This window comes from Amblyomma mixtum, chromosome 6 (genome assembly GCF_055824585.1).
Source record: "Amblyomma mixtum isolate Tamu chromosome 6, ASM5582458v1, whole genome shotgun sequence".
NCBI lineage: Eukaryota > Metazoa > Arthropoda > Arachnida > Ixodida > Ixodidae > Amblyomma > Amblyomma mixtum.
In genome coordinates this window covers 68,751,394-68,779,234 of record NC_143017.1, presented here as the reverse complement: position 1 = coordinate 68,779,234, position 27,841 = coordinate 68,751,394, and the positions used below count along the sequence as shown (strand labels likewise).

Sequence of the window (27,841 nt, the reverse complement as noted above, 5' to 3'; positions counted from 1 at the left end):
AATTCGTTAGAAGTTATCATTTCCATGCTCAACTATAAAGGTTTTCTTTATATTAGCTGAACGAAAGGACACATAAATCTACTGTACTGTGAACGAATGTGATCTTAGATTAAAGTTGTATGCTTTGAAGGTGTTCTCAACAAGCCAGAAGGTTCCTTAAGTTATGGAATAGCAGCAACAGAGAAAGTGTGTGGTAGTCTTGAATGTCAGAAGTAGTGAAGGTAAGGTATGCTGACATTGCGGCCCTTAATGTGAGCTCGTTTTATCTGGGTGAGTGTTCATTGGAAGCTGTTGTGTTGAATTAACCATGAGCTGAGCCTTCGGGATTGACTTGGGGGTGTGTGGTTGTGCCGCGGTGGCATCGCAGTAGTGTGGTGCATGCGCCTAGAGCTGGCAGCTGGCTGGTGCCGACTTGAGCCGACTTGAGCCGCTGACACTGCGCGCCGCGTGTGGGGCTGCCTGCTACCTGCTGGATGTCGTCTTGGTGGCTGCTTTCTTGGGGAGAGCCGTCATGAGTGTTCATCGTCACAAGTTCATCCGGACAGGTCAGTTGTAGTGTTCGGTGCTCTAGCTACTCTGCCTGGTTTGAGAAAGCCTTTATTGAACTTTGTGGCTTCTGTATGCAAGGCCAAAAGGCTGGCTAATTGGTTTTGTGAATAGTGAACACAGTTGCCAGCTCTAACGGATTGGACAGAGAACAAAGGCATAATATTGCATTTGTGATGTCAGTTTTTTCTTTCTTTCATATCCTTTAGTGCTAGTATGCAATTAATGCAAAATGCCCCGCCGCGGTGGCTCAGTGGTTATGGCGCTCGGCTGCTGACCCGAAAGACGCGGGTTCGATCCCGGCCGCGGCGGCTGAATTTCGATGAAGGCGAAATTCTAGAGGCCCGTGTGCTGTGCGATGTCAGTGCACGTTAAAGAACCCCAGGCGGTCGAAATTTCAGGAGCCCTTCACTAAGGGTCCCTCATAGCCTGGGTTGCTTTGGGACGTTAAAACCCAACAAACGATTAACGCAGCAGCTTTCTGTGGCTTTGTATTTATTTCATATCCTTAGTGCTAGTATGCAATTAATGCAACAGCTTTCGGTGGCTTTGTATGAGCTAGTGTACATTTTGTTATGAACAACTGAATGTTCTTGCAGTATCCTAGGAGTACTGTGTTTTAGTTGATTGACGTGCTGTTGTTGTCGGATACTACATAACAAGTGTGCAGTGCAGCTCCGCTTACATTCATGACTGCCGCACGCAGTCCCTTTTCCGCAAGCGCAAGGAAATTGTCTTTGGTTAAGCCTTTTCTTTTTACCTAAACAAAAAGTAAATAACTAGGTGAAGTTACAAGCGCAAGAACTTTTATACCTTAACTTGAGTAAATGGGAGAAACATTAAAATGTTGATTTCGTTTACTGCTGTGATTGCTTAGCACAGTAATTAGCAGTAGTGTTGATTGTTTAAAAAATAATGAAGGCTAATTGTTTTTGCTTGCATCTGTGATGTTAGCTCCAAAAAAAATGACTTCCTTTGTGTGTTCGCTTTTTATGTGCATGCAATTATCAGCATTTGTGCAGCTTTGCTGGTGCTTCCTACCTCAAGTAAGGCTTTCATGTTCTCTCATGTGTAGGCCTCATTGCTGTGCGTGAATTATGCGAGCTGTGTGTCTTTACTATTCCACTACCTGCAAATTTTTGTCTCTTGGAACAAATAATTTGCCTGGAGCATTGTATTATTGTGCATTTAGTTGTGTTCATCTTGCGTGTTCTTTGGCAGAAATTCACGTTCTTATACTTGTGGTTCAATATTATGGCCAATGATTTTGTTTTGTACGGAGATGCACCACTCCTGTAAGTGTGCTTGTCTCCTTTCACTTCAAAGCGTTGTGTTAATCTCATACGCCATGTTTTCAGCGCTCCACAAGGTTCCCCATCCAAGGCAGAGGCGAGGTGTGACCTGGTGACGTGCTCTGCGTTGGCCACTGGGGTTCCGGCTTAGCATCTGGCTGCAATTTTCAAGGTTTGCACGGCTGGCCATTTTTATTGTCAATATGGCATTGCGTCTCAAAATTGTGTACTGTGCGATGTCAGTGCGCATTAAAGAACCCCAAGGGGTCGAAATTTCCGAAGCCCTTCGCTATGGTGTCTCTCATAGTTTGAGTCGCTTTGGGACGTTAAACTCCATGAACCAAACCAAACCATCAAAAATCAAAAAATTATGGGTGCATACAGTTCGTGATGTTAGCATCTGATAATGCCTCCAATTAAAAGTCCATTCTGTGATGGAGCATCTGGTGTTTTTCGCCCAAGGTATGCTGTGCTAGATGTCACTCTTGCATACTGAGACATCAGCGCAGGACTTGTGTGCCCTTGGTGAATTAAAAGTACTGAGCAGGATATCGAACGTCGGATATTGGTTCAGCGTCTCGAGAAGCTTGCTGTGTCAAGGTGGCTGCTCGCATAATTTAATATCTCCGGTGGATTACAAATTTCTAAGCTTTCAGAAGGTGGAGGAGGTTGTCCAGAAATGGTCAGAATACTTGTGAAAATGTTCTGGTAGTCGTGAGGTGCGATAAAGTTTGCAAGCAAACGGAGTTTGCACAGCATTGCATTTAATGGAGCATAACGACTTGCTACTTGTGATATTGCTAACTTGCTTGGCCTCGGCACCTGTGTGCCACCATTGTCTAAATTAGTGCTTGTGTTTCGTTCTTGTGTTGTGTTTGCATTTGTGCCATATTGTACAGGCCAGTTCATGATGCATGTAAATCGGGACAGTAGCAGGTGGTTAAGTTTCCATGTTTAGTGGTGGTAAAAGGAATTGTAAATGTGAGAAATGGCATTGTGCCAGGGAAAGCGGATAAGTGTGCTGTATTGTCGAATCCCGCTTCAGCAAAATTCACGGGAGCCGCGAAAAGTTTCGTTGAAGTGGAAGCTTTGTTCTCGTGAAATAGGGCCAGAACGTTGTCAGATTGGACTGGATAGTTCATGAACAACGTTTATTGTCCGAAAATTCGCCAGCTTTGGTCTTTCATCGTTTTGAAATCTGCGTCGTGGCGCGATTTTCTTGGTACTCTGGAAATCTCTGACAGTGGGCGTGTTCGTGTAATAAACGCACCCGCTACATTTGCTGTCAACACTAATATTTTTTCCACACGCGTTTTAAAAGTGTTTCTGCTTTCATCCTGCGAGAACCCATACTAAAACAAGGCTGCCTGGAGGCAATTTTGCGTAGACTAGGCACGTGTGCGCCCGTTTCAGTGCGCGTTGAGTAACGTTGAGCGTTGAGTTGAGTGCACCTCGAAGTCTGTGCTTTAGACGACGTGCTGGAAATACAGTTGCTTGGATTCTCTGAAGTCATTTGCAGAGTGCGGTACAAACAAACTGGCAGAGTGTCGTTCTTTTGAATCTCTGCCTAGAACTACCGTCATGCGCAGCGTCTGTGCAAGTCAGGGCTTAAGTGCGCTAGACAGGAAAAAAAAGATATACATAAAACATTATCACAATGCTTGCCTGCGGTGCAAAAGCGAATCTATAGTGCACCCTAGCTGGTGGTATGCTTCTTGCAACGACATGCCACCCATTTGCACGTTGGGTGATAGCGGATCGTTGTGTGCCACTTGCCCGGTGTCGCTAGGCCTAACGTGCTTCATAGTGAAGCTTAAGAAAAAGTGCTTTGGAACTAGGCTGCTTATCATAAAGTGTTTAACGTTTGAAAGAGCCGAAAGCTGCCGTGCACCAATGACCGCGGTTCGCAAGCATGGAGTCCAAGCCGTCAGCAAGCACTCTTACGCTGCATTGCATCTTTATGCACATGGCTGCACATCAATTCCGATTCGGCAGGGAATGTCACCTGCGCTATTGAAAGTGCGAACTGTCTCTGGCAGCCGTTTTTGGTGAAACCTAACACGATATAGGGGCATATGTGAATGTAAAAAAAATAAAAAAATCTGCCACTTCTAAAAGTTGCTTTGGAAGCGGAACCTAGCTCCGAAAAATGTTTGGGGGGGGGGGGGGGGGGGGGGGGGGGGGAATAATTGCGCACTACCTTGAATGGTTTGCTGACAGGGAATCAGAAATACTTCACTGTAGCGGAAACCTCGTTGTCGTGACATTCGTTGCAGTGGCCTTTGACTGTATTCTCGAGGCTGTGCCCTGCAGCTGGCAAATTGTGACCGAAAATAGACTGTCCTTAGTTTGGGCCAATTGTATTGCGCGAGAACGGACACTCGCGTCTTCAGTTCTTCCCATCCTCTCAAGAGGTTGGGAATGCTCTGTTTCAGAAGAATTACTGATGTGCTGCCGCTTAAAGTGGTCACTTGTGTGTCATAACTGCCGAAGTTATTGGTGAGGCTATGCTATGCTGGGTTCAGGCACTGAAAGCTTGCAGAGTTCGCATGGCGACAGCCGTTAGTGCCGCTCGGAAACATTGGTAATGCTTTGAAAATTATTGTGGAGTAGATATCACCCCATGGTCAGCCGAGACAAGAAATGATTCAGTATATCTGCAGGGTAAAAAAAAAAAAAAATGTCTCTCACCGTTGCACAAATGGCCTCTTGCATTGTGATAAATGACTTTTGGGCATGAGGTTGTACGCAGTCAATTCTGGATGTATAGAACAGTGAGAACATCCCTTTGAAAATCTCATGCAAAAGTATAGCATCTGTGCTCGTGTTTGTATGAGCTCGTGTTCACCAGGGCGTTCAGTGTATCACACGAACCGCTCCTCTGTAGCTGGCAGTACACATATCGTAGTACATGCATGGGTTCCTTTGAAAAAGCCAACAGTGAGTTGGCCTTTAAAGGGACCATGCAAAGAATTAAAAGCCGCTTGTAAATGTTAGAAGTGATGCTCAGAAGCATTGACACCAAGTATGAGTCTTCGGAACTGAGCCGGCAATTTATTATGAATTTTTAAAAATCGTGTTTTTTAAAATTCGCGGGCCATTTCGTGTCTTCGTAGGGAGCCATTTTGGAACCAAAATCGGGAAAACAGACGACACTAGTCCCATGACGTCTGCAGGCCACCACACGCTGTCATTCGCTCGAGCCGCGACAGCTACGACGTCACGGGCACACTTCCGGTAGCGGTGAAAATCGTCTGCTCGAGCCGCCGCGCGCCCCCCTCGGGCAAGCGCGATCCAGGGCATTGCCTTCGCGCATATGTTTTCAATTTACCTCTGCCGCCTCTTTCTGTCGCGAGTTCGGGAGCCAAGAAAGCGCAGAGACCGGAGAGACGCTGCCGACGCACGCTGCTCCTCGGGAGTGGGACAACCGGAAGTCGTAAATCGAACGTCAGCGAATGACGTATTCATGGGCGGTGCCCAGTCCCGGAGCTGTTTTCTTTATTTTTTTATGGTGCCCCGCGCGTACGTGTTGAGGGGGGAGAGGAGGAGCGTGATTTTTAATCGTCTATAACTTCGTTGTTATTGATGCTAGCTCAAAAATTCTTGTGCTGGGGTGACGAGTGTTGTATTGCCTATCTTTACGCAATCTCGATAAATTTTATTTTATAGTCCCTTTAACTACCACGGTGTTTCAGTGTCTGTGGGATTCGACTGCTGAAACCAAGGATGCAAGATTGAATTATGGTTACCATGCGCTGTGCTATGTCAGTGCACATTAAAAGAACCCCAGATGGATGGAATTAATCCAGAGCTCTCCACTGCAGCGTCTGTCATAGCCCGTGTAGAGCTTTGAGGAAACCCCACGTACCGTACTCTACCTTGGCTACGCTTTTTGGTTCCTTTCTTATTTCTTTCTCAGTTATGCAGTGGTGTTCTCATGATTGGAACATAGGGAGTCAACTCGTTGCTTTTGTTCTTTATTGCACAAGCATTATAATGAAATGGACCAAAAGCAAGGACCAGGTGGTCGAAATTTCCGGAGCCCTTCACTACAGTGTCCCTAATAGCCTGAGTCACTTTGGGACATTAAACCCCAATAAACCAAAAAGCAAGGCAAATATCTATAAGACATTTTGCCAGATGCAAAGAGAGGAGTTTTTTGTGCAACTTTTTTCTCTGGGCCAGTGTAGTGGCAGAGGTACTCTATGGCGCCACTGTGCAGGCTTGACTTGTTGCCATGGCAACCACAATTCATTTTAGGGGCCATGTGAACCCTTGCTCATGTGTTGAGTTTTCTCAGCACTTCAATATCTGATTCTAGGGCACTTATTGCTTTAGTTTTTGGCTTGCAATTTCAATTGTTTATGTTGAACTTCTATAACCTATTGTTCTGAATATTTTATGTACTGTGAACATAGTATGGAAGCTATTTTGTGGATACTACATACAAAGAGATAGTGTCTGCTGCTGTATCTGTTCTCGATTTCTAATGTTTCATTCTTCTTTCACTTCGAACAGGTTGGATGCAGCGACATCTGTGAAGACACCACTGGAACCTTCGCCTGGAGCATGAAAGATCCACGAAAACTTCAAGCAAAGCTTTTCGACTGTGGCATGACAAGTGATATTACTTGCCTTGAATAAAGCGTGATGCAAGAGTGGTTTTGTTTGCCGCCTCTTTATTTAGAAAAGCAGCTCCTTGTGTAGCTGGGCTGTCAGCATACCTATTAAGTAACCTCTGGCACATTAGCTGCATTTTATATCTCTGTTAGGTTAGGCACTATGAAGCAACTAGAAAATTCTGCTTCTATATGTAACTATGGTATTCAGCACCTGCTGTGGCTGCACAGGGTATCTACTTGCACGTTGTACTGAGGTGCATTCTCAGAAGTTTGTATGCAACAGCCATGCACGTATATGGCTGGTTAGTGAGGTGTGGATTTAACCATTTTCTCAAGCCGGCTCACAGGTGGCAACATGGCAAGTAGTGTGGTGCGAATTTTTATTTCCAGGTTGTGCAAGTTTCGGCGTAGCGAAGCGGCTTCACTGGTGTTATCAATAAGTATAGTCTGCAGTTTGCTGACAGTTGAATGCATTGTGTAAGAAGTGGGCTAACCAAAGCATGCCAGGGCTGCATTGAAACAAATTTGTACAGCAGTTTTACCTGTCATTTTATATATTTATTGGACCTCATTGTGTCCAATGCTACAGTAATTTGTGTCTGTGGTCTGTGCACCGACAACGTACTGCTATAAAGTGCAACAGAGGCACATTCCTATTTTTTTCCTTTTCAGGACGCACCGATCCCTTGCCAATCATCCTCAAAGAAGACATCATGGGATTTGGGAGAATGGAGATGGAAGTATGAAACTGCTAGGCAGTCCTAGTTCTTTTGTTTGTTTATTATTTGGAAGCCTGCATGTGTTGCATTGCATCATAGAAAATCTCTCTGCAGTCTTGTGTACTGTCTTGTTAAATCTGCTGACTTTGAGAATGAAGCTACATATAGAAGGTGGCCACTGCAGGTTTAATCTGATTGCATAAATGCTTGTTTTTGCCTGGAGGTGAAAAAACTACATTGGCGTAATTCGTCGTTCAGTTGGTCCACCGTGTGGTTTCACTTTTGCAGGAAGCAAAGTTTGTGATATTGAACAAGGTAACATTTCTTTACGTCTGGGTAGTGTGTGCACAAAATTGCACCTTTTTCTGGGAATTTGCTGCGTCTAGCATTGACTTCTTTGTTTCAGGTGAATTTGGCATCCTTTATATTACCTAAACGGAGCTGTTTATGCAAATTAGTGAATGCAGTAAATATTTATCGGACCACTGAGCTTGGTAGCGCGTCCGCAGTCATTTTTATGCGGACAGATTTTGGCACCAGGAATATTTTCTTTTTTCTGAATTTCTAGTTGTGTGTATGTTCGAAACAAAATGATCCCAAGATCTCCCACGTGTTTGACAGTTCCTGGCAGTTTGATGTTACCGTTCCAGCCATTGTAACTATCGGTACAAAATTTTGTATATGCCTGTAAAAAGTTTGTCGTTCCTCTCTCGCATTTGAAAACTAACAAATTTGCTTTCTTGAGCCCTGGATACAATATTGAAGGCAAAAGAATATCACCAAGCAGCACCTGCAAGGATTAAAGCTACAGCTATGTGGTTTTTACAGATGCAGTGCTGAAATGTGATGCTTGTAGTCGATGCAAGAGTTGCTAGCTTGAGCACCCTTATTCTTTTTTTGATGTAATTAACGAGGAGTTCTCAAACTTAACGAGCACAGTGAACCCCGCAAGCTTGCAAAAAGTGATAAAAAGTCCCCTGCATTTCTACCTCTCCCATCCTTGCCAAACATATGCAAAGAAGAGCATAGAGATGTGCGGGCCCTCTAAATGTCCACGGTCAGTCAGTGGCGACTGTTTGTAGCAAGGAAACTGCACTGTAGACTGTCGCCGCATTGTTAGTTTCTGCTATAAAGTGGGTGAAGGAAAGTTAGAGGCAGAGCCGTGGCTGAATATGAATGCTTGGGGAGCCAAAAACGGTACCCTAAGGAAGGAATTTGAAGATTTCATGGAACATGGTTTGAGAACCCCTACACAGGCAGTAGCGTGGTCATGTTTACTGACTGAATGTGCATTGTTTATTGACTGAATATGCATTCTTAAGTGAGGTGCGGCTTCTAGCTCCACCTGTGCAGGCAACTATTCCCAACATATTTTGTTGTACTTCTGTGTCTAGATGGACTATGCCGAGGAGACAACAGAGAAGAGGAGAACATTGGAAATTGAGAAGGAGGAGACTGAAGAACTTAAACAGAAGTACAAGGTAAAGGATCTGGTTGCAAAAGCTGCAAACGGGCAAGAATGAAATGCTTTGATTGGTTTATGCATGAAATAAACATTGTTTATTCAAATGTGTTATGAAAACATGCGTTGATATTGTGGAACCAGCTGTGTATGAAGAGTTGCCTGCAGGTTATGCTAGTGCACTTTGAATCGGTCCTGTTTGTTATCTTTGATGTGCAATGCTAATTTTTATAGAGTTTGCATGATAATACAGTTGCAAAAGAGAGCACGTATTATTCTGAATTGCAACTCATTGTGTGTAATGCAGAGGCTTCAATTATGCTTGATCTTAATGGATTTGATGTAATGGCGGTCATCTCTTGACAGGGCCTAAAGACTCTAGTTCCATTTTTTGTTAATTTTGATCCCCCCCCCCCCCCAAAAAAAATCCTTATGTCATCTGTTGCATGAACTTGGCACCGATATTTTTATGCATTGTCAGCCTCTTGCACAAGTGCAAATCGCACTGAGGAGTGCATCGTCGCAGAAAAAGAAAAAAAAAATAAACCTTGCCCTATTGATACATGATTGGCTGAGCGTCATGGTTATTGCACATGCTGCACTGAATCTGCACGAAGTGTGTGCTATACTGCTTACTCCCTCTGTACCAGTATCAAATCCTTAGCTTTTCTGGTAGAAACCTCACAAGGTTCATACCTGGGGGTATGCACCAGGTAGCCATCGTCTCGACTTTGGCACCGCTTCCATCATATCCTTTTGGCAGATGGGTGATGACCAGTAGCTGTTAGTCATCACTTCATTTGTAAAATAATATGAGAGCAACAGCAGCATATTCGAGAGTCTGTAAATATCATTGAAGAGATCAGTTTGATTATTTATGTTTCTTTATAGGTGCATAGGTGAAATTTTTAGGTGTAACCACGGAGCAACATAGAAAGGAGCGCTGCTTCTGCTGATAAGAGAGGATTGATTTTGCTACAGGGGTGTAAGCCTGGGGTATGGGCATCTGATAGGTGGCGTTCAGATTTGGTTTTGGCATTGGTAAAAAGCTCCCATTGCACCGCTGCTCCAGAGGGAGCTGTCAGCGATGCCACGGCATGCATCGTGGTTGTCATGTGCTTTGTGCTGCTGCACCGCGGTTTGCCACAGCATTTCATTTCATGGCATGTCGACAGGTGGCGTGTCGATGTGGCTATTTCTGCGAGGAGGATAGCGAAAAGGGAAAGCGTTCACAAAGCTGCATTGGCGACTGGACACAGGAGTCTAATGGTTGCATTGCGGCATGTCAGAATTGGGCTCCTGCCTTACTCCATGGACACAACTAATTCCTGCCTGCTCCCCCCTCCCTTTTTTTTTCTGCATGGCTCTCGCATTGCATTAGTGACTTTACGACTTAGAATGATCTCCTGTTGTTTTCCATAGTGATTAGTAATTATCTCCAGTTGTCTTCCGTAGCGGTTAGTCTGTTCAAACTGTTGACTTGTGTCAATATTGATGTGGGAAGTGTCATTTGCTGACGAAATCGTTCACAATTATTTTCTCTTTCTCCAGGCTGTTCAAGAGAAAGAAAAGGTAGTTCAAGAGGCCTTAGCAAGCTTAAAGGCCAATTTCTATTGCGACCTGTGTGACAAGCAGTACACAAAGCACCAGGAATTTGACAACCACATCAACTCCTACGACCATGCTCACAAACAGGTAATCACAGCTTTAATGCAGCTAGGCCACCATTACTTGTTGCCATAAGGTGGGTTTCCAGCACAAGAAAGGCTTTCGTCAACAGATAAAAATGGAATAAGAAATGGGCAAAAAAGACTGACAGCGCAGTTACTACTATGTAGTGCGAATCGCAGTGACAGCTGCAGGTAGATGTGCATGAACTGCCGTATTTACTCTTGTGTAGGTCAACTTCTTTATTGCTTTTGTTTTTCCAATATCACTCAAAACTGCGAGGTTGATCATTACGCATATCGCAGCCAAGGCGAGGTACAAACCCAGCTACAAACTGTGCATAGCGACAGATTATGACATTGACGATGCTACTACAAAAAGTCCTGTGTTCTGGCCTCATTCAAGCCTTTACGAACAGTGGCATTAGCTGGCATCGTTGCTGCACGAAGGTTTCGCACACCCCTTCTTTTCAAGAGAGCCTGCAAGAAATCCTCAGATGGATATGTCACGAAGATAAGAATGGAGCCCCACTGTGCCATCGTCATGTCAACTGTATGCTTTGAAGGCATTGGCGTAAAAACGAGACTTCTCTCATTCGCTGAGCCACATTGCGAGTCCTGCCTCTAGAATGTGGGCGACCATCCTCAACACCATTTAATAGGGGGGGGGGGGGGGGGTCTTAGACCGGAAATGTTTACCAATGAAGGAAGTTGACATGTGTTTTCGCGTGCTGATTCCAAATATACAAAACAAGTCCTTGTGCACTTACATAATGTGTTATGTGAGGCTTCTGTCGTGAGCCTTTAAACAAATTTCCTGCAGGGAACTTGAGAAAATGCGTGCCACTGTTTTTTTTTTTCTCTTGATTTCGAGGAATGCAATAAGGGTAATAAAGTTAAACTGCATTAGTTTAAAGTCACTGGGACCACAAAAAATATCAAATTAGCCGTTTTTTATTTTTTTAATTGACCGACGGCAAGAAGATTGGACTCAGGCAAAAAATTCCTTTTGAGAATGAGCTGCCTTTATTGGTCACACTTTGTGATTACCATATACTGCCATGAGGCCCCCACGATGGCTCAGTGGTTACGACGCTCGGCTGCTGGCCCAAAAGATTCGGGTTTGATCCCAGCCGTGGCGGCTGAATTTCGATAGAGGCGAAATTGTAGAGGCCCGTGTACTGTGCGATGTCAATGCACGTTAAATAAACCCAGGTGGTCGAAACTTCCAGAGCCCTCCACTACGGCGTCCCTCATAGCCTGAGTCGCTTTGGAACATTAAACCCCGATAAACCAAACCAAACCATATACTGCCATGAAAGAGTCTGACCCCAACTCGTACCTCTTGCTAGCCTAAAAAGAGATGATGGCAAATATAGGTCGACGCATACTACCACTCCCACTGTGCACCTCCTCCTGCTTTGTCCTCTGCCATTGCACTTTGTTTTGTAGTTTCCCGTGGGATTGCATCACGGCATACACACAACTCAAAGCAACAAATGCGTAACAATGCGATCACAAGGACAGCAGTCTGCAGCCAGTGGGGATCAAAAGCACATAAACGGTGCACCTTCCTACCTTCCACACCCACGTGCGTCCCAACGGACTAGAAGCAAACTCAACTGCTAACTGTCCTGTAGTTTCAGAATCCTGCATGACGCAGGCCTCCGAGATTATTGGAGGTTCGCTCTTGCGCTGCTTACAGCTCATCAGAGAAAGCAGCTGCCAGCACGAACAAGCTGGGTAAACAGCGCTTAAGTGTAATTCGCTTTAGTGGAACCGATTGGCATACGAATTAATGACTCTGTTTTTAGACACCTGGAGCCCCATGCTTCCTGTGGGGAACGAGTGCTGGCACAGGACGCGTACTACCCACCGCTCAACCGAAATTATCTTGGACTCTGCAAACGGGTCGGCTCCGATTATTCATTGGCCCCCTAATTATGGTCGTCTTTTTGAAGAAAGGTCAACCTAACCACAACGATACTTAATCAGATATGCCAGTAACTTAACCCTTTAATCACGGCGGACACCTCTCAAAGAAACGACACTGGCCGGCGTTGCACACAGTTAACATGCTAACTGCGACAGTTAACACGTCGCATGCACGGAGCTAGAATGATTTGTAATAAGGGAGTAATTACTCATTGGCATCCACCCGAGCGCAGCCATACGGCTACAAAGGAAAGCTTTGTAGCCGTATGGCTTCGCTCGGGTGGATGCCAATGAGTAATTACTCCCTTATTACAAATCTACTCCACCTTGGGGGATTCCCCTAAACATTTGACCAACACAGTTCCCACTTCGAGTTACTGATCAATTCGCTCTCGTCCTACCATAAGCTTGCCGTCCTGGTTAGCTCAATTGGTAGAGCGACTGCTCTGGTGTAGCGGTGGTCCTGGGTTCGAACCCCGGACCAGGACGAATTTTTCTTTAACTACGAGGTTTCTGAGAAAGCTGTTCAGCTTTCCTTTGTAGCCGTATGGCTGCGCTCGGGTGGATGCCAATGAGTAATTACTCCCTTATTACAAATCTACTCCACCTTGGGGGATTCCCCTAAACATTTGACCAGCAAGAATGATTGCGTCGCGGAACAAGCGCAGGCGCACATTTCCGTGGTCCGCAAGTCTTAGCATAGACTGGTTTTCGTGCTGGAAGTACTGGGGCTTTGACGCTTTGCATAACGAGCATTGGCATCACTCTGTGGCGTCGCCGTTCAGGATTGAGTATTCCTGCAAACACCCCAGATCTTTGAATTAACTGGGCTAGTGCAGGCTGCTGCTTAAAATTATCCGGTCAGATTTGCATTACAAATTACGTCACCGTGGAAATTATTCGAATTGTCCGGGATTTCGAATTAACAGAGTTCAGATTATCGAGGTTTTACTGACCATCATCCTGTCTAGCGTAGTAATTGACTTACCTATAGGGAAGTTGTCACATCAGAAATGGGCGAAAATTTATTTCTCTCATTTCTGACATGGCAGCTTCAAAACCTCGTAACTCAAGCTTTATGCTAGGCAGGATAATAATTTTACCCTTATTGAAGTTTGAAGTTTGAAGTTTATTTCCATTTCAGTAAGAAATGAGGGACCCGAGACAAAAAGTGAACGTTAATTCACTTGACGGCGCTCGGGCCCCATTACATGGCAAGACAGCAAGGTGTCGGTAGTAACAGTTGTACGAGTACATTTACAGACATTGTAGCTTTTACTACACATAGTTCAGTTTTTGTGTGTGTGTTAAAGGCAAAGACACAATGTGAAGGATGAACATGATCAGCAAATAACAGCAATTGTGAATAGTAGCAAACCCAAAAAATACAAAAAAGACATAGGAGGAATACACTGCAGGAAACCAGAAAAAATTACATTTGTGAGAGAAAGAATGAATGTATTGTATTCTTATTAACATTTTCAATATTAACATTACTTTGGCGAAAATAGTTTAACAGAGTGGGGAGAGTATGTGCGAGCATTTGCTGGCCAAACGTCGTTCGTACGAAAGGTACCGTCCAGTTATGAGCCGAGCGCGAAGGATATGTTCGTGTAAGTGTTGTTAAACTGGCGATAGACATCATTGCACTCTCAAGAGGTAGTTATGTGCTGTCTGTAGCGAACTGCTAAGTTATACGAATAGAGATAGTGTACTGACATTACTTGCATTCCTCGATACCGAGAACACCCGACACTTTTTACCCAGCTAACCTAATCTATCGCTGATAATCTGCACCTCTTCCTGCAGAGACTTAAAGAACTGAAGCAGCGGGAGTTTGGCCGCAATGTGCTGTCCAAAGTGAAGCGTGAGGACCGCGGTCGGGAGAAAGAACAACGGCGCCTCCAGCACCTGGCCGAACTCAGGGCCCATGTGGCAGTCATGAGGTGAGTGCCCTCACTTATTCTTCACTGATATTGAGCTTAGTCAGGGAAATAAATAGAACTAACAACACAAGGTGGTCAGCTGCCAAATTTGGCATTGGCTGTGTGAAGTGCTTGCGCAAGATTTTTCCGGAGCTTGAGGCATTGCAAACCTTCGTAGCATTTTGCCAATACAGTCAAGCCCACTTATAACAATATTCAAGTGCCATGGAAATACCATTGTTATATCCAATAATTGTTATAACAGGGTTGTGCCGAAAAAAAGAAAAGATGACAAACTTCACTGCATTTATTGACAGTAAATGCCCGGAGGGGTTTGATTGTTCTAATGCCTGTAAAAGCTCGTTAATTCGAACTTCAGGGAACCAGGAAAATGTTACTGATGACCAAAGCACCGCCATCACTGCGCCACCGGGAGCTTCGCACACCTCCACGTCACAGGAATCAGGCCGTCTGTCCAATGCAGCAATGCAGCAGCTCTCCTGACGCGATGACGCCTGCCTCTTTTGCTTTCGTGGCGTTGCTGCGCCAGCTTAGTCCATTGGTCAGCCCCCCACGTGCGCGCTTTTGTGTTGTAAGCATGGTTTTGCTGGTGTGATTGTAGCATTTCCTTATTCTTTTTTTCTATAATGGCTGACACTCAATTACCAGATTTAATTGTTATAACCAGTAATGTGCCTGGACAGCATTGCTATAAGCAGTTTATTTTACCATAGAACACGTGGCAAAGCTGATGGTGCCATGACTGACCATTGTTATATCCGATATATTGTTATAAGTGGACTTGACTGTATTTTGATCTGTTTTCTTTCTTTCGTAAGATGCAGAGTTCTGTGATTGCAGTGCACGTCCTTCCTTTGCTCTAGGGGACCTACTGAAATGGGAACCGGCGAAAAGTTTATCTCAAGAGGACGTTTTCAGGAGATAGATTCTCCGGAACGGGCGAAACCACAAGCTTCTCTGCAGTCTCCGGTCCGTGATGATAGTGATGAATCCCAACAGGAGGCAGACGACAGGAGTTGGGGTGCCGACGACGACATGGACACGAAGAAAGAGGACCCTAGCAAAGAGGACCCTAGCAGCCGCTCACAGAGTTCCCCAGAGAGCTCAGTGGAAGAAGAACGAGAAAAGGAAGAAGAAAAGATAGAAGAAGAAGAAAAAAAGGAAGGAGGTGAAGAGGAAGAAGTAGAAGCAAGCATCCCCGCCACAACATTCTTTGGTGATTTTAGCGCCTTTGACCTGCCTCCACTGCCCGGTGAGATTCCCCTTCCAGATGACATTCCACCTCCACCACCCCCGCCTCCATTCCTGGGTGTCATCGACCCAGGCCAGGAGAAGTACTCACCAGAAGAGCCCACGCCAGCTCTGCCTGACCCGGTGCTGCCCTTGTTGCCTCCACCTCCACCACCCCCTGAAACACTGCTGCCTCCAGCAGAAGCACACCGTGGGGAACAAACCCATGTTGAACCACCGCATGTCGAACCACCCCATGTAGAACCACCCCGTGTTGAACTACCTCATGTTGAACCACCTCAAGCTGAACCACCTCATGTTGAACCAGCTCGTGTTGAACCACCTAGTGTAGAACCAGTCAAGGTGGAACCAGCCAAGGTGGAACCAGCCAAGGTGGAACCAGCCAAGGTGGAACCACCCCGTGTAGAAGAGTCCAAGTCCAAGCTGCTCATTGGCAAGGCATTGGCCAAGAAACGGTTGATTGCATTTTCGCTTACTTCAAACCAGCCTCTGCAGAAAGCCCTGGAAGTGAAGAGAGCAGCCGCAGTGACAAAGCCCGTCAAGGGTGCCTTGTCATTCAGTTTTGCCCGCAAGAACATTGGGAAAGTGGCACCCATTTCAAGTGCGTTATTCAAAGAAGATGACGACCAAGCAGACGAAGAAGCTCAAGAGTCTGCCACGAATACATCGGGTGAAGGGACACAGCTAGATGCTGCCGAGAGTAAAAGCACAGATGAGGCTGAGAAAAATGAAAAGCCAGCTACTGAGACAGAGGAACAGCAAGACAATAATTTTTACTTCGTAGCTCCTCCCAAGAGGTTTAAAGTCAAGCCCAAATTTGAGTTTGTCAAGTTTTTGAAGAGTGACAAGTTCGAGCTCAAGCTACCCGATGATGCAACTGAAGGTGTTCCTGAGAAGAAATGTAAGAAAGAGCCAGAAGATGAAAGCAAAGAGTCAGCCGATGCCAAAAGAAACAATGCAGATGCTGAGAAGCCTTGTGCTGATGCAAAAAAACAGGAGCCTGCTAAGGGCACTGAGAGAAGTGGAGAATCTGCCAAGGAGAAGACAGGTCCTCCTGACGTCCCACCTGCTGCAAACAGCAGCAAAAAGAAGAAAGAGAAAGATGGTGCAGGTGCTACAGTCAAGGCCGAAAAGAAGGAACGTGGTAGGAGTCCTCGCAGCAGCAAGCAATCCAAGGACAAGCGAAGTCGTTCCCGTGAACGAAAAAGAAGTCGTTCGAGAGACAAGAGACGGAGTCAGTCTAGAGAACGAAGGAGAAGCAGATCCAGGGACAGACGAAGGGGACGTTCACGAGAACGCCACCGGAGCCGTTCTCCGCGAGAGAAAAAGAGGAGCAAGTCCAAAGAAGGAAGGCGCAGTCGCTCCAGGGACAGAAAGACAGGTCACGCCAAGGACACGAGAAGAAGCAGATCCAGGGAACGGCGAAGGAGTCGATCCAAGGATAGGGGCAAGGACAGGGCCGAGCACAGAAGTGGCAGGGAGGCCAAGCGGCGTTCACAGAGCAGGGAGCGCAGGAGCCGCTCCAAGGGCCGAGCAAGGAGTAATGCCGACAGTCAGAAGAAAAAGGAGAAGTCAGCAGATGACAAGAAAGGAAAAGAAAAGCGTGCCACTTCTGGTGGTCACAAGAAGGAAGAAACAGCCAGGGTGGAAGCAGTAAGCACTGAGCCACCGGCTTCTATTCCAGGGGCCCCAGAGGAAGACGGCACTGCTCATGCAGTGAATGGTGATGAGTCAACTGGCGATCAACAAGATGAGGAAGAAGAGAAGGCTGCTAACCATCCTAGATGTTTAGAGGAAGCAGCTGCTCCGAAAGATGAAAAGCAGCTTGTTCCTGGTGCTAACTGTTCACAGTCTTCAATCCGTAAGAAAAACGATGAAGCTGGTGAATACCTGGAAAGGAACGAACCAATTCTAAACCTAACGTGCGAGGACAGCCCACTTGATGTGCTTGGAGAGGCAGACAGTTGTGGCAGTCCAGATGTGTGCCACGGTTCTTCTCCCACTAAGGCCATAGCTGTGTCCAATGACAAAGTGTCATCTTTTCTGGAGAAGATTGAAAAGATTGAAACCAACGATGACAGCACTGCTGATGAGTGCGACTTTCTTGCCACATGCGCTTTGAAGTCTGGTGAAGAAACAACTCTAAGTGAAAGAAAAGGCTGCGCGATACAAAAACCTACTGAAGCACAAAAATCACCAGTCTGCTTTGATAAGCCATTGTCTGAAGAAAAAGAAAAATGTCATGAAGCCTCATCAACACCTTATCAGAAACAGCTTGAGAGTCAAAGTGAGGGACCTGATAAAATGCCTGAACAGACTATTGCAGACTCTGCAAAATGTGAAGATGATATCTTACTGCAGCAGAAGTTCTTAGAGGAAATAGAGGCTACTAAGAAGAGCGTGCTGGCAACAGTGGATAGACAGCATTTACAAGGCCAGAAGGAAGTTTCAGAAGATGACAAAAGTGCCAGCAAGGCAGTTAAGCAGAAAAATTCAAGTGCAGAAAACGAACATGCCAGATCGTCAACCACAGATCTTGTAATGCCTGTCAAGGAGAAAACTGCGAAGGTGGCTAAGGTGAAGCAGAAAGCCTCAAAGGGTAAGCCACGAGAAAAGAAAAAGAAGAAAGTGAAGAAGAGGTCAAAGGCTGCCAGTTCAAGCTCGTCATCTTCTTCATCTTCGTCCTCCTCCTCATCATCAAGCTCGTCAAGGAGCAGCAGTTCTGGCACCAGCGGAAGTTCGAGCAGTTCGGGTAGTGGTTCAGACTCTGACAGTTCAAGCAGTTCGTCTTCTTCCAGCTCTAGTTCAAGCAGCTCAAGCAGCTCGTCATCTTCCTCCTCCTCTTCTTCGGAGTGCCCCCAAAAACTGAAGAAAAAGAGGAAGAAACTGAAGCTGAAGTCCAAGATGCTCAAACAGAAAATGGCTAGAATGGCAAAGAAGGCACATGCTGCAAAGATTGCGCACGCAAATTCTGCCAAGCCCTCAGGAACTGCTGATGCTCAAAGCATGGCAACCACACGTAAACCAGCAACCCTGACCACAGAGCATGCGGGCAGTGCGAAGATTGCACAAGCAAGTTCTGCCAAGCCCTTGGGAGCTGCTGATGCTGAAAAGATGGCAACCAAGGGTAAATCAGCAACCCTGACTGCAGAGCGTGTGGGCAGTGTGAAGATTGCGCAAGCAAGCTCTGCCAAGCCCTCGGAAATGGCTGATGTAGACAGTGTGGTGGCCACATGTAGATCAACGTCACTTACTACAGAACCAGCAAGCAGTGCAAAGACTGCACAGGCAATCTGTGCCGAGTCCCTGGCAACTGCTGATGACCAGGGCATGGGTGCCATCAGTAAACTAGCTACCTTGACAACAGAGCATGCAGGCAGTATTCTCCACACTGCCAGTGTTACACAAGTCGTAGGCTCAGCTGACGGTTCGGGATCACCACAGAACATTTTCTGTGGTCTTAGTTTGCTGGGACCTCGTGATGAACAAGCCATTGTAAAAGATTTGCCAAAGCCTGTCAAAGATTTGAGTTGTAAACCTGAAGGCCATCACAAGCCAAGTGGTATTTCTAAGGATGGCTCAGGAAAACACAAGCAAATATCTGATAAACTGCAGCGCAGCCATAGCTTTGAAAGCATGGAGGAACAGCCCACAGGCAGTGCTGTTGATGTCCCTTACAAAGCCAGGAATCAACATTCAAAATTTGACAAAGCTCCGTTTGATGATGATGGACCACCTGTTGCTGCAGGCACCTTGACTAAGAGTACCCAAGATGTAAAGAGCAGTCATAGAATTGCTGATGAGCCGCTTGCTAGTGCAGGTACCTCCAGCAAGATTAGTGAACGCACCGAAAGCAGTCGTAAGATTTCTGACAAACCGCCTGTTGGTGCAGGTACCTCGAGTAAGATTAGTGAATGTGCCAAGAGCAGTCAAAAAATAGCTGATGATCCACATGTTGGTGCTGGTACCTCCAGTGAGATTATTGAACACACCAAGATCAGTTGCAGAACAGCTAATGAGCCACGTGGTGATACCTCTACTAAGAACAGTGAACGTGCAAAGAACAGTCACAAAATAGCTGATGAGCCACCTGTTGGTGCCGGTACTTCTAGTAAGAATAGTGAGCGTGCGAAGAACAGTAGTAAAACTGCTGATGAGGCCCCTCTTGGTGCTGATACCTCCAGTAAATTTAGTGAACGTACTAAGAGCAGTCGTAAAACTGTGGCTGAGCCGCCTGTCGGCACAGATACCTCCAATAAGATTAGTGAGCGTGCAAAGAGCAGTCACAAAAGAGATGACATTGCAAGGAAACCTGATACAGGTGGAGGTGCACCAACTGATGCTAAGGTGAAGAGTAGCACTGTGAAGGAAAGTTTTTCTGAGCCAGCAAAGGAGAAGACCGTTGAGAAGACCCCAGCTGCTAAGGAACGGAGAAGAAGCGCTGAGCACCGCGCCAGCACCGAGCAGAGTGAGACTAGAAATGACAAGGACCGTCCACCAAGTGGTCGACGTTCTAGCGGTGGCGACAAGGCAGCTGACAAACTTGACAGCAGACAAAGTAAGGAGCGCAAGAGGAAAAGTGAATCATCACCAGGCAGTGAATCTGCGCGCAAGAAGAAGGCTTCTGAACCAAGTGCTGCGAAGACTAGCAAGGTTGATACTGCAGGAAGTAGCCGTCAGTCGCCAAGGACTAATTCTGCAAGTTCAGAGCGCAGGAGATCATCTCATGATGGGTCCCCCCCAAAGCAGGAGAAAAGCAAAAAGGTACAGCAACCTAAACAGGAAGCCAAATTAGGATCGACTGAGAGAGAGCAACTTAAGAGTGAAGCATTGGAACGAGCACGGAAAGAAGGCAGTGACTGCATCAAAGTGAAGACGGCCGATCGGAAAAAAGAGATCAGCTGGCCAATGTCTCTTATCAGGTACACAAACAGTAAGCCTTTTATTTCATATGGCTGCAACCCTATTTATGGCAAGATAGGTAATGCAGTAGTCAGGAAGGAGGAGAAGCCCGCTGTGGCGAGTGATAAAGAGGAAGAAAAAGAAAAGCAAGCTGTGCAGGAGACACCAAAGGAAGACACAGCTAAAAGGAGTAACAAAGAGCGTAAAGCTCAGAAGGTTGTGCTGCAGGCAGCTGCAGAAGAAAAGAAGAAGGCATCTCCGTGCAACGAAATGGTGAAAAAACCAGACACTTCTGAGCAGGTGTCCTCTGAGCCAGTGTCCTCTGATCTAGTGTCCCCTGATCTAATGTCCCCTGATCTCAATGCTATGTCTGGCCTTCAAGCTTTGCAGTGCTTGTATGACAACATGGACAGTCCAGAGGTACCAGCTAAGGATGTAGATTCAGAAAGTGAGGCAATTCAGTGCAAGGCTGAGCCAGAGGCTGTGTCTGAAGAAGCATCTCTCGTTGATCCGTGTACAGACTTGGGTACAGCAAAAGAAGAGTGTAGTGCTGTAACCTTGTCACCATGTGCAGAAACTGGCAGTGCATTGCTGCATTCAAAAGCTGCATCACCAAGGACGCCTGGCAGTGCTGTAACCTTGTCACCATGTGCAGAAACTAGCAGTGCATTGCTGGATTCAAAAGCTGCATCACCAAGGACGCCTGAAGAAGAATCACCAGAAAAAATAAACGTGGAGCCCTTAGAAGATCTACATAGTGTGTCACCTGAGAAGCCCAGGACACCACCACCAAGTAGAGAAGAAAATACCGTTCAAGTGCCATTGGAAACTGTCGAACAAGATGTTAAAGAGTACCAGTCTTCTGGTGATGCTTCATGTTCTGTTACCAAACCTTGCGAGGAAGATGTTGTATTACCACGTGAAGAGGAGGAGACCGCTCAATCACTTGATGCTATGGATGTTTCTGATGACCTGATCGATTTGCTTCCAAGTAGTCAGGTTTCACTGGAGGAAAAACGTTTTTTGGTGTACAGCTCACGGGAAAAGCATGAGAATATGGAAAATTTTAACGGTCAATTAGAAACTCTGAAAACTCCCGCTGAGGATAATGCAGTTATTATAGAAAAACCCACAGAGGCTGAGAAGTCAAAGGAAGAGATGGTTCCTAGTACTAGTCCATGCACACCTAATGTGTCCGATACGCTGTTATGTGCAGAACCCAGCCGGATGGCAGTTCTTCCAGCTGATAAAGATCTGAACTCTGAGTATGAGAAGTTTATGGAACAGTTGAACCTTGGAAGCTGTATCGAAGTAGAAGTAGCACAGGAGGTTGAAGTGCCCAGTGAAGACAGCATGGAGCCAGACCATTCAGACATGGGCAGTACGGCATTGTTTGAATGCAACAGCGAATCTGCTGAAGAGATCTCTGTCCCAAAGGAAACTCCATTGCTGGCTTCATTATCAGAGGGTGTGTCTGAGGTGGCCATTGAAGATATTGGGGCCTTGGAGGTAGCTTGTGAGAGTGAAGTCAGCAGCTCTCCATTTGTGCCGTCTGTAGTGTCACCTCCAGCACCTGTGCCCGCACCCAACTTGGCCATTGCGCCTGTCCCTGATGCAGTTACCTACATTACCCCTGTTGGTCCAGCTGTGGTTGACAACCTAGCATCTTGCGTTCTCAGTTCGATTGGGTCCATCGTTTCTGCTGGCATTCCCATCGCTTCAGCATTGCCACTGTCTGCACCTGCTTCAGCATTGCCGCTGTCTGCACCTGCTTCAGCATTGCCACTGTCTGCACCTTCTTCAGCATTGCCACTGTCTGCACCTTCTTCAGCATTGCCGCTGTCTGCACCTGCTTCAGCATTGCCACTGTCTGCACCTTCTTCAGCATTGCCACTGTCTGCACCTTCTTCAGCATTGCCGCTGTCTGCACCTGCTTCAGCATTGCCACTGTCTGCACCTTCTTCAGCATTGCCGCTGTCTGCACCTGCTTCAGCATTGCCACTGTCTGCACCTTCTTCAGCATTGCCACTGTCTGCACCTTCTTCAGCATTGCCGCTGTCTGCACCTGCTTCAGCATTGCCACTGTCTGCACCTTCTTCAACATTGCCACTGTCTGCACCTGCTTCAGCATTGCCACTGTCTGCACCTGCTTCAGCATTGCCACGGTCTGCACCTGCTTCAGCATTGCCACTGTCTGCAGCTGTGGACACCTGCATCATAACATCGTCTGCCGTTGAAGCTCCACTTCCTGTCCCACCTGTCACAGTGTCCGTTGCCGTGCCAGCTTCAGTGCCAGTGATAACATCACTTCATTCACCCACGTCACTTGTTGTGTCCAGTGCACAGTTGGCATCAGCTGCGGCTGCTATTTCAACTGCACCTGCTGCTGCTGCTGCTGCGGGTACATCTGTAGTTTCAAATTCACCTCCTGCTTCGGATGCTGCTAACAATACTGTGTTTGCTGCTGATCTGCCAGCTGGGGCTGCTGCTTCACCAAATCTCCCTCCTGCCACTTCATCAAAGAGATCGCACAGGAAAAGACACAGCAGTGCCACGAAAGCACCTAATAGTGCTGAGGACATTCCATCCTCTCCCCCTAAAAAGAGACACCCAACAAACAGCACACGCAAGTCTGCAGTGCAAAAGTCTGAACTTTACTCGCAGCCAGAAGTTTCCAGCAGCAAGAGTATGTCCCGGCCCATAATCATAAAAGTGCAAGCAAATTCTGAGGTGGGCACCCAGTCAGGCACCCCTCAGGCCCCTCTCACGGAATGTGTAAGTGCGACAGGAGCTCTACCGTCCGAGCTGTCAGCACCAGAGGTCTGCACTGAAGTGGAAATTGGAAGTGAAGTCTGCACAGAGGAGGTAAAGTTTCCATCTTCGGGGGATGACATGTTTGTGACTGTCGTGGACACAGAAGACATCAGTCTCGCAGCTGTTGAGGAAGTGGCATGCTCGTCATCGGAAGACATTGGCAGTGGCCCAACAACATGCACCGAGCTCCCGGAAGAGAAGGAGAGCTCCCCACCACCACCTCCTCCACCTCCCAGGTACCTGCGCCTCAAGCCCAGGAAGGGGTCGTCATCATCATCATCTGTGAGTTCGTCTAGCTCCGTTGAAGAAACACCGCCACCGCCACCTCCACGGCCACTTCGTTGCTTGGTGCTTCCTCCACCCCCTGCAGGTATCCTCTTGCCTGCTGGCAGGGGCACTCTGTCGAGCGAGCCAAAGAAGTCAGTCACCTTTGCCGATGGCATCCCACCAGGCAAAGAACCACCATCAAGTGGTGGCGTACCCTCACCACCGCCACCCCCTCCACCACCACCTCGTGAACGCAAGCACCGCACAAAGGTCAAGGTGATCATACCCTCATCTGTGGCAGACTCACTGCCACCACCCCCACCTCCCCCCAAGCGGCCAGCGCCGTCAGCAGCCACACCTTTGCCAGCCGCAGCTGCAACCCCAGCTCCTGTTGCCGTGGAAACAGTGGCTGCCTACCCACAGTATCAGGTGCACCTGCCCCAGCAGGGCTATCCAGCCACAGGTTACGCTGTCCCATACAACAATTACCCAACAGCTGGTTATGCCTACACAACAACACATTTAGGGCAGACGGTGGCGTACGCCTATGCACCCGGCCAGGCAACACACCAGGCAGTGCCAGTACAGCAGGTCCAGCAGGTTCCTGCTCCACAGCACCTGTATGCTAATGCCACAGCAGCATCCTACATGTACCACCCACAGCAGATTGTACAAACCAGCCCAGCTGTGATCCAGCAGCAGCAGCCACCGCCACCACCACCTCCGCCGCCACCACCACCTCCTGTGGGCCCACGACCTCCCAGGCCGCCTACATAGCCTCATGTGTTATCCAAAACATTGTGCACAGTGGAGAATGAATTTTGTTTTGGGGGAAAATCCTCATGTTGTGGTGCGCATGACATTAGACTGAAGAAGCAGTGTAGGCCCTGTGGTGGGCCGAAGTGGGTGCTTGCCATTTTTTCATGTGTAGATGTATGAACCTTAAGAGTTGATGGCTCAAAACATATTTGTTGCATTGTTTTCACTACGGTCGCTTTGTCTAAGGCTGGTGCACCAGCTATGGGGGAACGAGATGCTTGCATACAACTCATTCTGATTATGTTTATGCCTCAGACACAATGCATTGAACATGTTGTCAATTGTGTAAATAATCTTTTCGTTATTCATAGAATAAATGAAGTATTCTTGTGCAGGTTGGCTACTTCACGATTGTGCTTCTTTGGGTTTGATGAACTGGAAACCTGCAAGCTGACACTAGCAGTAGTCAGAAAAAATCATCATCATTAGCCTAACAATGCTCACCGCAGGGCAAAGGCCTCTTCCATGTCTCTCCAATTAACCCTGACCTTTGTGAAGGGTAAATATTATAACGAACACTGTCACATCTGACTACCAAAACCAGGCTAGGAAATGGGAACATGGCAAACTTAAATGGCATGAGTGTTGAGAAATGCAATTATATATATATATTTTTTTGCATGCAAAATCTGACTACTTTTCCAGCAGCTGCCGCGGTGGCTCAGTGGTTATGGCGCTCGACTGCTGACCCAAAAATGCTGGTTCGATCCTGGCCGCGGCTGTCGAATTTTGATGGAGGTGAAATTATGGAGGCCTGTGTACAGTGCGATGTCGGTGCACATTAAATTACCCCAGGTGGTCGAAATTTCCAGAGCTTTTCACTACGGCGTCCCTCGTAGCCTAAGTCGCTTTGGGACGTTAGACCCCCAAAACAACCAAATCATGAGCCAAACTTTTCCAACAGAAATGGCTGTAGATATTGATGGTCTGCGCCAGAAAATTTTCTATGTGTGAAAGCTCCTCGGTGTATTCCTGCCATTCGGCAGAACAGAATTTGAGAGAGACATTTAGCTCTACTCAATTATCTTTTCAAATTAGTGTTTTAGGCACATGAGGAAAAGTTGCGCAGTAGTATTTTAATCCCATATAAGCAATGCCAATGGGCGAGTAAACAGTAAAAAAATGAGGCAAAAAAATTCGACAGAGGCACTGAAGTGCGAAAGCATTACTGTGCCTGGGCGCGCGCGCAGTGGAGCTAGGTACCGCACGCTATTATGTGGCGTAATCACGGGGGGACCTGCTCGCTCCTTTTTACTATTTTTTTTTACTTTTATTGCGAAAGCAATACTGCTCCCAAGAACGGCCTTTCGCGTAGCGGCGGCCACTTGGCACGTTTGACCTTTAGAATGACCCCTGACGTCATACCATGCTTAGTGACGTCATACCAGGAGCGAGAGACGGGCTACCAACTCTGCTCGTCGGGTAGCGGTGGCCGCTTGGCACGGCGTGCCGCGCTCCTCCCGCTAGAAGCGCTAGTGACGTTATGGCGTGACGTCATACCAGGAGCGAGACAGGTAACCATGGAGGAAGCAGGTAACCAACTCGGCTCTTTGGGTAACGGCGCGCCGCGCTCTTCCCACTAGAGGCGCTGCATATGCAGTATAAAACACCTGCTTTCGCAACCTACCAGGCTTAACCAAAGCTAAGCTCTCGCCAATTTTGTCTTGTCTGGCTTCACGGCTCTTGCCGGACGCTCCCTCATCAGTTTCTTTTTCCTCCATGGCTGGATGGCGCCCCGGAAGCCATCGGAAGGGGCCCCGACCCAGAAGTCAACGAGTCAGCCAAGTCGTACTTTGGCAGTGCACGAAATCGGGCCTCAGCACAGTTTTTCAGTTTTTGTTTTCCACTTCGCATTTCGTCTTTTCGCTGTTCTCGTCTTTTTCCACGACACCTGTTGCGCCGTAAGCTGCATGAGGAGACCAGCAGCCTTCGGAAAGACGACACTAGCAGACGACAGGGCGCCGCTACACGCAGCTCGTACAGAGCCTCGTTTGCTCAGCTCTGTGTCGTCCCGTTGAGCTAGCGTCGCCAACTCTTCTCTTTGCTGTGACGCACGTTCCCGCGCTCTAAGCCCAAGTTATACCATCAATGGGGGATAAATTTAAGAAATAATAGGTGGAAACCTTCACCAGGCAGCCGAGTTTTGACTTTGCAGTGACCACTACACCGAATTATGCTTAGACCGAACCGGAGCGAGGGTGCGGCTACTATCTGGTGAGATGCCGACGGTGTTCTGCTGGTTCACACTAGCGCCTCCAAAAGGTATGGCAATACTTTTTCGACGGAGTGTATGAAGTACTGTTTCGTACTCTACCAAATTATGCCTCAGTAGGGTTTTATTCGTAATGCTTGGTGTAGTTGACTTCTAACAGCACTTGTCACGCGCGCCGCAGCATTCGTCTTTCTCGTCGTTTCTCTTGCGTTGTGCGGCTGAATCGTGGTTGTGCTATGCATGGAGTTAGGTTAAAAGCATAGAGCTAATAGGTTAAAAGCATGTCTGGAAGGTAAATGACATTTTATAGCACGGAAGAAGGAAAGCTCAGGAGAGGCCCTCACTATCCGAGCTGCACGCCATTAAGTGTGCTGGAAGTCGCGCTTTCGCAAGGACTACTGGAAGTCTGGCATTGCTAGGTGCAGCGGCGTCGTCTGCTACATTAGACACCTTTAGCATACCGTGTACTGTGTTTCCGTTACCGGTACCGGAGAGCTAGGAGCCCGCGCGCAGCCAATGATCATGCGAAAATCTCCTCGACGTCGCCAGATGGCGCCACGTACCTGGCAGATACGCGCGCGCCTGCAGCATCGGGACCAATCGGCGCGTTCTCACCGGCGGTAGGCGGCATCCCGCTACTCTGGTAACGGTAACACGGTACACGGTATGCTAAAGGTGTTTATTGTCTCCTGCACATGCGCCGAGACGGCGGCCAAGTAGGTAGGGAAGCAGGGGGGAGTGGCTTTAAAAAAATGTGACGCAACAGCCTCTCGTCCCTAAAGCTAGGTCCCTAGGGACCCTACTAAAACAATAAACGTCACCCGCCACCGATCAGACGTCGGCCGCCTGAAACTCGAAACTGAAATTGCAGCGACTGCATGTATAGCGAGCGGCTTCGAGTGTCTGGATTTCCGCGCCATCCTTCGCTTCTTTTTCCTTTTTTTTTGCTACACGAAAAATTCGCTTTTAAGATGACCTAACCTCATCGTCAGTCCACTACTGCTCCATTACGCTCGGAAAACAAGAACTAGATAAAAATGTGTTTTATGCACGTATACCTTTTGCCACGGCAAGGTGAGACCTGCATGCGTGTTGTCTTTGGTTTATTTTAAATTACAGGGTTCTCAAACAATGCTCGCATGTATTGAGTTCAGCTTGCTTATTGAAGCGAAAGCTTCACTACAGGACCTCGGGCTTCAATCGCGCATCGTGCAAATTTGGCCTTCAAATGACCTTGAGCTTCGAAAGCAAAGGAAAGGCGCATAACTGGCCCCCTGGGGCAGCGAAACCAATGGAGCGGTAGCTTGGAAAGCAGAGGAAAAGCGCAGAACTGCCTCTTGGAACAGTGGGCACCTCAGTCGTACTTTAAGCTACGTAGCGGTAGTGA

At 47.2% G+C, this 27,841-nt stretch overlaps 1 protein-coding gene across 2 annotated transcripts in view; it reads left to right on the top strand.

Moving 5' to 3' along the window:
• The window catches only part of LOC149339304 (uncharacterized), a 43,403-nt gene extending 18,827 nt beyond the window's left edge, over positions 1 to 24,576 (top strand). For both annotated transcript variants that reach the window (XM_089548055.1, XM_089548056.1), the window contains exons 4-8: positions 7,133 to 7,200; positions 8,574 to 8,660; positions 10,193 to 10,336; positions 14,053 to 14,189; positions 15,053 to 24,576. In XM_089548055.1, the coding sequence (XP_089404181.1) occupies positions 7,133 to 7,200; positions 8,574 to 8,660; positions 10,193 to 10,336; positions 14,053 to 14,189; positions 15,053 to 24,200 (9,584 nt within the window). In that variant the 3' untranslated portion in view covers positions 24,201 to 24,576. The remainder of the gene's footprint in view (positions 1 to 7,132; positions 7,201 to 8,573; positions 8,661 to 10,192; positions 10,337 to 14,052; positions 14,190 to 15,052) is intronic.
• The last annotated feature ends 3,265 nt before the right edge of the window (positions 24,577 to 27,841 follow it).